This window comes from Rana temporaria, chromosome 13 (genome assembly GCF_905171775.1).
Source record: "Rana temporaria chromosome 13, aRanTem1.1, whole genome shotgun sequence".
In the NCBI taxonomy this organism is placed as follows: Eukaryota; Metazoa; Chordata; class Amphibia; order Anura; family Ranidae; genus Rana; species Rana temporaria.
The window spans coordinates 4,813,895-4,823,251 of NC_053501.1; the positions used below are offsets into that span (position 1 = coordinate 4,813,895).

The 9,357-nt window shown below is 44.6% G+C and overlaps 1 protein-coding gene across 2 annotated transcripts in view; it reads left to right on the forward strand.

Moving 5' to 3' along the window:
- The window catches only part of ERO1A (endoplasmic reticulum oxidoreductase 1 alpha), a 54,188-nt gene that overhangs the window by 25,620 nt on the left and 19,211 nt on the right, over nt 1-9,357 (forward strand). For both annotated transcript variants that reach the window (XM_040333679.1, XM_040333680.1), the window contains exons 5-7: nt 2,298-2,377; nt 2,613-2,689; nt 6,134-6,254. In XM_040333679.1, coding sequence (XP_040189613.1) covers nt 2,298-2,377; nt 2,613-2,689; nt 6,134-6,254 — 278 coding nt within the window. The remainder of the gene's footprint in view (nt 1-2,297; nt 2,378-2,612; nt 2,690-6,133; nt 6,255-9,357) is intronic.

The window sequence follows — 9,357 nt, forward strand, 5'->3', positions numbered from 1 at the left end:
ATCTGCTTATATTGCCTTCCCTGGTTCCTAACCCCCCCCCCCCCTCTCTCTCCTCATCAACATGCTAATGAAATTATTAACTAAAGCCTTTCTGTTTTCATTACATACCTTATTTTATACCGTTGTCCTTATCACTGGATCGCTGCGCTTATCAATGCAATGCAGGCGGATTGCGGCTGGTGGGAGGGGCCAACAGGGTGTTGTACATGACACCGCACCCTGCTTCAGTACCTCTGCCAAGAGCCTTCAACCCTAATGGAAGCGGTGGGGAAATATGCAAATGTGTAAGATCTTAATGAGGCTGTTGGCCTAGACCAGGGGTCTCCAAACTTTACAAACAAAGGGCCACTTTATTGCCCTTCAGACTTTAGGAGGGCCGGATTGGGGCCAGCAAGGGAATAAAAAGTCACGGGCCCTGTATCGGTGAGAACATATATGGCCTCAGGGTCACCACAACCCCCCCCCCCCCCCCCCCCGTCCCGTCCCGTCCCACAGTGTCCTTCGTCCATTCCCTTCCACATCATCTTTGTTGCAATGCCCCTTTACAGTTCAGTCCCCTTTACATTAATGTATCGGGGGGCTTCACTGTAAAAAGTCTGTAAAGGTCAGATATCTAACTTTGAGGTGTTAATTGAGTCTGGCTTCTGAAAGACCTTTCATTGTGGATGCTGATGACACTGTATTGTGTGAAGTCTATTGATGATAAAATGTGGAATGTGACTTGTCAAGCTGTAGTAATTAACCCCTCTAAATGCGGTGCCAGAGTGTCTGGATAGTGATTAGTAATTGGCCCATCTGAAGGTGTATTGAAGCCCCATTGTGTGATGTTTGGGTGGAGAGTTTCATTGTCCCTGTGATTAACTGTCACATGCTTGTAACTGTATAAAAAGCTGAGAGCTAACCATAAAACTATTCATTCATTTTGGAACCAGAACCATAGCTTGTGTCTCGGTTATTCTGGGAAATGGAATGGGTCGTTCCTGTCGGCTGGATTGTCGGATAAGCTGTCGTGGGTTGGTGGAATGGAAGATCGTATAATGGGGTTTTGCACAGATACTCCTCTTCTGTGATTCCCCCGCTGGCGCTCCCAGGCCCCTCCTACTGGGCACCCATGTGTGCACAGTCCGGATTTCCATCTGCTGTGTACCCCCCCCCCCCCCGTTCACTTACCTGAGCCCTCGAAAGTCCTGCGTCGTGAATGCGCTGGCTTCTCGGCTCTTCATTGGAGATTGCTAGCAGAGCAGCCTTTGGCTCCCGCTGCTGTCAATCTAATAAATGACGCCGGGGGGTCGGGCTGAGTGATGCTTGCTGCTGGCTATGGCCGCCACTGTATCACACAGGAGCGTGCCCGCAAGCTAACCCCTCCTTGGGAGAGCACTTCCCAGAACAGGGGTTGGCTCTTGCGGGGAGGAGCTGAGACAGCCGCCAAGGAACCCCAGAAGACCAGGATCAGGGCCACTCTGTGCAAAACTAACTACGCACTGGAGGGAAGTATGGTATGTATGTATGTGTTTTTTTAATTAACCCTTACAACCCCTTTTTTTAAGGCTTTAGGACCACTTGAAGCATAGTAACATGTTTACTATGTTTCAGTTATGACTAGACAGTCTGTTATTGGCATCACTGACTCTGTTCCTTCAGACAAGGAATGGGACAGAAAATTACACATTTACCAGCCCCTTCCCTGCTCTCCATCCTTGCAGATCTCCACCAGCAGAGGCTGCCAGACAGGGTTAATAGACGGCGCCAGGAGAGAGGTGGGCAGTAGAAAGGAGCTGGATCGGAGTGGCGGGGGCATCTGCATCTAGAGCCACGGTCTCCAAATTCGTTGCCTTAGGGTACTAGTCCATCCTCAACAGAAACCAATAATGGGGCGCCATTCCTCCCACTGATGCCCACAATGGGGCGCTATTGCTCCCACTAAAACTAATGACGGGCTATTCGAGGCTAGGGCATTTCCTTCTCCAACTGGCCACAGTCCGACTTGCCTAAACTCTGAAGGATAGTAAATTGGCCCTTTGTTTAGAAAGTTTGGAGACTCCATTTTTCCTCATGCAGCCACTGAATGCCTGTGGGAGGAGAAGTGGGCATTCATCGACTGCAGGAGGAAAATGGTGAGATAATTTCCTCTATATGCAGTCGCCCCTGCGACCCCCCCGTAGGTACGCCCCTGCTCCAAAAGTACCTGAACTTTTTATGCATCAGCCAAAGGTGCAATTACATTTTTAAATACAGACCGTAGTTACCCAAATAAATATGAAAGGGTTAATGTGCTTTTACTGCTCCCTTTTTTTTAGTACACAGAGAGTGCGAATCGGAACGGCGAGCTGGAGTGTGAGAAAGAGAAAAGGTTGGGTGCTGTGGATGAATCCTTGAGGTGAGTGAACTTTTTTTTAAATTTTTTTTTTTTTTTTTTTTATACCATATCTTTCCTCCCGATTTTTGGGATATTATTGGAGACCAATCGGGGGGCATCTTTCTGTAATGCTGTACATATGGATAGACTCCACCCAAAAGTTAATGCTAGATTTTGGTAAAATAACGAAGTAAGACCCAGTGTACATATCAGGAAACGAAAGTTTGGTCTTTTATTATGACATTTCTTCTTGCAGTGAAGCCGCCCAGGAAGCCTTTTCGCAGTGGAACCATCATGACGATAACTCCGATGATAATTTCTGCGAACACGATGGTATGTAGCCTATTCTTCTCCTGATCTCAGACTGGGAAGATGACAAGAGCCGGGGCACTCAGTTCTAACGAATGGCTTATGTCGCGTACACCCGATCGGAATTTCCGATGGGGGGGAAAAAAGTCAGATGGACCTTTTTCATCGGAAATTCCGTTCGTGTGTGTGTGGGCACCATCGGACTTTTTTTTTCCGTCCGTGTTTAGAAATGGGATTTTTTTTTTCCATTGGGGGGGGGGGGGGGGGGAATAAAACCTGTTCTGTCGGAAATTTCGATCGTCTGTGTGGAACTCCGACGGAGGAAAAAAAAAACACGCATGCTCAGAATCAAGTCGACGCATGCTCTGAAGCATTGAACTTAATTTTTCTCGTCGTGTTTTTTTGCGTCACCGCATTTTGGATGGTTGGAATTTGGTCTGACAGTGTGTATGCAAGACAAAAAAATAAAGTGCAGCGCTAATAATGAAAATCAATAAATGAAACCATACATACATACATACATACATACATACATACATACATACATACATACATACATACCGGCATATAAGGCGACCTTTTGGATGCAAAAGAAATGCATCCAAAGTCGGGGGTCGTCTTATACGCCGGATCTGTCTGTCAGGCTGCAGACATCCAGGTTTCAGCCTGCCGACATCCATGATTTAAAAGCCGCGCCTCCTCCTGAGACTGTTCCGTAATAGGCGGAACACTAATTTTCCCAGCAGGGCCTCTGTTCAGTGTTCCGCCTATCACGGATGCCTTCTCATCCTCGGACGAGAGGACGTCCGTGATAGGCGGAAAACTGAACAGAGGCCCCGCTGGGAAAATTTGTGTTCCGCCTATCATGGAACAGTTTGAGGAGGCGCGGATTTTGAAACATGGATGTCCGCAGCAAAGGACATCGGACGGGGTCGCGAGACCGCGGACCCGATCGCCGCTGGAGTCCCGCGATCCCCGGAGCTGAAGAACGAGGAGAGCTGTGTGTAAACGCAGCTTCCCCGTTCTTCACAGTGGCAGCTTCATTGATCGTGTATTCCCTGATATAGGGAAACACGATCAATGATGTCACATGTCCAGCCCCGCCCCCCTACAGTTAGAAAAACATATGAGATCACACTTGACCCCTTCAACGCCCCCTAGTGGTTAACTCCCAAACTGCAATTATCATTTTCACAGTAATCGGTGCATTTTTTATAGCATTTTTTGCTGTGAAAATGACAATTGTCCCAAAAATGTGTCAAAATTGTCCGATGTGTCCGCCATAATGTCGCGGTCACGGAAAAAATCACTGATCGCCGCCATTAGTCGTAAAAACATTTTTTTTAATAAAAATGCAATAAAACCATCTCCTATTTTGTAAACACTATAAATTTTGCGCAAACCAATCGATAAAAGAATACGTATCGGCCTAAACCGAGGAAGAAAAAAAATGTTTTGTATATATTTTTGGGGGATATTTATTATAGGAAAGGAAAAAATTTTTTTTTTTTCAAAATTGTCACTCTACTTTTGTTTATAGCGCAAAAAATAATAGTGTGTGTGTGTGTGTGTGTGTGTGTGTGTGTGTGTGTGTGTGTGTGTGTGTGTGTGTGTGTGTGTGTGTGTGTGTGTGTCAGGGTATAAACCACCAATTCACTCTCTTATATGATCTCTTATATGATCAGAGAGTTTAGGGTTTAAATCATCACAACCTCATTTGATAACCAACTTAAAGCAGGAGTTCACCCATTTAAGAAATTTTTTTTTTTCTCCCATAATGTTCCTGCTCGTTCGGTCTAGGGGAATCGGCTATTTGTAGTAAAATATGAGCAGTACTTACCCGTTTTCGAGCTGCATCTTCTCCGTCGCTTCCGGGTATGGGTCTTCGGGAGCGGGCGTTCCTTCTTGAGTGACAGCCTTCCGAGAGGCTTCCGACGGTCGCATCCATCGCGTCACTCGTAGCCGAAAGAAGCCGAACGTCGGTGCGGCTCTATACTGCGCCTGCGCACCGACGTTCGCCTTTTTTCGGAAAATCGTGACGCGATGGATGCGACCGTCGGAAGCCTCTCGGAAGACTGTCAATCAAGAAGGAACGCCCATTCCCGAAGCCCATACCCGGAAGCGACGGAGAGAGATGCATCTCGTAAACGGGTAAGTACTGCACATATTTTAAAATAAATAGCCGATTCCCCTAGTAAAAACGAGCAGCAATCTAAGGGGGAAAAGTGCCCTCTAAGGGTGAACCCCCGCTTTAAACATGGGGTAGCTTATTCCTTCATAAGCAAGTTATGAGCAAGTAATCACTTAATAAGGTCTCTAAGGTATGTGGTTAGTAAGGAATGCACTATTGTTAGTTTAGTAGCAACAAATAATACTTCAACAGTCTATGGTAAGTGTCTATTTCTGCTGCTCCTGAGAATTCAACTACACACGGTATAGATGCCTAAGATGAGTGGTTATATCAAGCAGGAATTACACTGGAACAATGGGTATGATAGAGATTGCATTTACAGTCTTTTCACAGTGAGCCATTGCATTTCAGTGTATATATGATACTTGCGATTCCGTTGGTATCAGGTGTTTGTGGTATAAGCTGCTGATGAATCATCCAGGTTGGTCTGTGAGTGCTGGGACTTGATGATCAGGGTTCAGAAGGTTTGTCAGGATACAAGATGTAGTTCCTGGGTGTCCTGGGCTGTAGCTACCTGGAGGTCTGTTCCCAGAGACAGGGGGTCCTGAAGCTTGAGGCAGTGGTAGGTCCGATGGCACTCTGTGAGGGGTCCCAGGTGACGGCAGGTGTCCAACAAGAATAGCAGAACAACCTGCCGTCATCCCTGGGACGCAAACAGCGGCGCACCGAAAGTGACGCGAACGTCACATCGAGAGGAGCGGCGCTGCTACAAGTAAGTGAAGCCGTGCTCGCTCCGCAGGACATAACGCCAGTGGCGTTACAGTGATAAAAATCAGACTATTGTTTTTCTGCTGTATGACCAGCACTGTCTGCCCAGCACTAGGCTGAGCCAGACTCCATAGATAGGTTCCTGTGTGGAAGGTAGACGCACGAACACTTTAACCCAAGCAAAGAAAGTGGCTTCCCTGCTTGCACGTTGGCTCTGCCCATGTATTGTGTTCCCTGCACAAACGGAGAGAAGCGAAGTGCCTGCTAGGTTATTGGCATTCTGTTCACATCCCTTACACCAGGTTCAGGCTGGTGGAGATTTGCAGAAGTTTTCTATTTTGAAAACGGATGATATCCCTTTCGTTGCCATACACACCACTCGCTCCAGTTTCCTGCACTATTGCAGTGGAGCAGGAAGCTTTGTTGGTTTCACCCATAGTGTCCAAAATGTACTGGTTTGTAGGAGTGCCTAAAGGAGAGGATTACATTCAAATTAAAGTAAAGCTACTCTACGATCACGAACTTCCCATGCTCCTTATTGTAAAGAACGTATCATTGTTTTGTTTTAGATGAGGAATCTCCGGATGCGGAGTATGTCGACTTGCTGATTAACCCGGAACGATACACGGGATATAAAGGACCCGACGCTTGGAAGATCTGGAACAGCATTTACGAAGAGAACTGTTTCAAGTAAGTGAATATATTGTAGGTTGTCCTTTTTAGGACTTTGGAGAAAGAATAAGCTTATTTTTAATGTAATTTGTAAACCGCTATAATAATACCGTCCACCTTTCCCACTGTCCACAGGGGGACTATATTGGGGGGGAAAAATGTTGATCCATGTATGCCTACCTCCCCCTTTCCCCTCACACCTTCCCACACCATTTTTTTTTTTTTCCTTTCTCTTTGCACCTTGCATATACAAGGGTTCCAAAATGCCTTAGGTAATTGGGTAATGATTAAAAGGGGGGGGGAGGTTTTGGGACTTTAAATGAGATGCGTTTTTAGCAGTATGCATATATATATATATATATATATATATATATATATATATATATATATATATATATATATATATATATATATATATATATATATATATATATATAATCTCCTCAAATTCTGCTCGCAATTTGCGAGGGTGTTGGGGTTTCCCATTGAAGAATATGGCTAGGACTCAGGAATTGGAACAGGGACCTCCCCCAAAGGTCAGAAGGCGGGTTCCTAGAGATCAAAGGTCACATGGCGTGGCTGACCCACCCCCACCAAAGTGTACCGCCTACCCCAACTAAGTCGGGGAATGAACAAGTCGGGGAAAGCGTCTTTCCATTTTCGGCGCCTAGTGACAGACCGTAAGCGGCTTCGTTCCAGTCTCCTGAATGTAAACACGGAAGCAACATCACTTCAGGTTTACTCAGCTGCTAATGGCCCGGATAAAAAAAAATATATACAGTATTCAGAATCGCCGTTTTCGGTCATCCCCTCTCTATCAAAACAAGACATGTTGAATCGAAGGGGAGGGGGGGAGGGAGGAAGAGGAAAAGTGTACAATTACGAGAGGAAATGGTTTCCTGCCAGTAATCCCTGAGAGGCAATCTTCCTCTCCAAGTACAAATTGCTGACACCGACAACAGCTTGAAACCCGGCTTTGTACTTGTTATACATTCAGGCTGTGTTATATGTGATGAATATGGCATTCTTATTTAAAAAAAAAAAAAATTTTTATTATTGTACATGTTCTAACAACCCCTTCCATACCGGGCATTTTCACCCCCTTCCTGCCCAGACCAATTTTTAGTTTTCAGCGCTGTTGCAATTTGAATGACAATTGCGCGGTCATGCTACACTGTACCCAAATGAAATCTTTGTTTCTTTCCCCCCCCACAAATCGAGCTTTCGTTTGGTGGTATTTCATCATCTCTGCGGTCTTTATTTTTTTGCGCTATTTATAGAGCGACAATTTAAAAAAAAAACTTTTTATTTTATAAATACCACCATTTAAAAAAAAAAAAAGTTTTTTTTTCCTCAGTATAGACCGATACGTATTCGTCTCCATATTTTTGGTAAAAAAAATCGCAATAAGCAAATATTGATTGGTTTGCGCAAAAGTTATAGCGTCTACAAAATAGGGGATAGATTTCTGGCATTTTTATTTTATTTATTTTTTTTACTAGTAATGGCGGCGATCTGCTTTTTTTTTTTTTTTTTTTTTTTTAACAAAAATAGGTAGAAGAATACGTATAGGCCTAAACTGAGGGGGAAAAAAACGTTTTGTTTTTTTTTGGGGGGGGGGATATTTATTATAGCAAAAAGTAAAAAAAATTGCTTTTTTTTTTTTTTTTTTTTTTCCCCAAAATTTTCGCTTTATTTAAAGCGCAAAAAATAAAAACCGCAGAGGTGATCAAATACCACCAAAAGAAAGCTCTATTTGTGGGGGGAAAAAAAGACGCCAATTTTTGTTTGGGAGCCACGTCCCACGACCGCGCAATTGTCAGTTAAAGCGACGCAGTGCCGAATCGCAAAAAGAGGCAAGGTCCTTAACCTGCATAATGGTCCGGGTCTTAAGTGGTTAAGCTGCACTAGCGCTGTATTGATTTTTGTACTTCTAAATATATTAGTGCGTTTTTGTTCAGCATGACCTCGGGTTCTAAGCCTTGTTTATTCTTCTAGCTGGCATAGCCTTTAACTGTTTGCATATTCAAATGCGGGCCGAGCTGTACATACAGCCTAGCGGTCTTATCACAAGTCAAACTCGGCAGAAGTGAGAGGACACCTGAGACGTGACTCCCGAAAAGTGGAGCTGTAATGTGAAGCTCAGGATGTTTAATGAATACAATATAAGGAGCGGAATGCTTCCTGCGGCTTCTAATGCCAACAATGGACTGTGATGAAAAGACTGACGTCATTGTTGCAAGCAGCAAAAATGTGGCTTCCCTAGAAGACTACTAAACCTACTTCCCATGATAGGTGATGGGAGTGATGTCCAGGGGAGTCGCTGAGTAAAGATTTGTATGTACGTGACATTCAGGGTGGGTTCTCATACAGGTACTCTTAACCACTTAAGGACCGCCTCCTGCACATATATGTCGGCAGAATGGCACAGGCACGTACCTGTACGTCCTCTTTAAGTGCCCAGCCGTGGGTCGCCCACGACTCGGTCCAAAGCGCCGTGACCGCGGGACCCGCTCGCCGCCGGAGTCCTGCGATCAGTCCCTGGAGCTGAAGAACGGGGAGGGGTGAGTGTAAACACAGCTTCCCCGTTCTTCATTGTGGTGCCGTCATTGATCGTGTGTTCCCGGATATAGGGAAGCACGATCAATGACGTCACACGTCCAGCCCCGCCCCCATACAGTTAGAAACACAGATGAGGTCACACTTAACCCCTTCAGAGCCCCCTAGTGGTTAACTCCCAAACTGCAATTGTCATTTTCACAGTAATCAGTGCATTTTTATAGCACGTTTTGCTGTCAAAATGACAATGGTCCCAAAAATGTGTCAAAATTGTCCGATGTGTCCGCCATAATGTCGCTGATCGCCACCATTAGTAGTAAAAAAATTATAATAATTAATAAAAATGCAATAAAACTATCCCCTATTTTGTAAACGCTATAAATTTAGCGCAAACCAATCGATAAATGCTTATTGCCTTTTTTTTTTTTTTTTTTTTTTTTTTAACACAAATAGGTAGAAGAATACGTATCGGCCTAAACTGAGGGAAAAAATCGTTTTTTTTTTTTTTTATATCTTTTTGGGGGATATTTATTATAGCAAATAGAGGGGGGAAAAATAGATT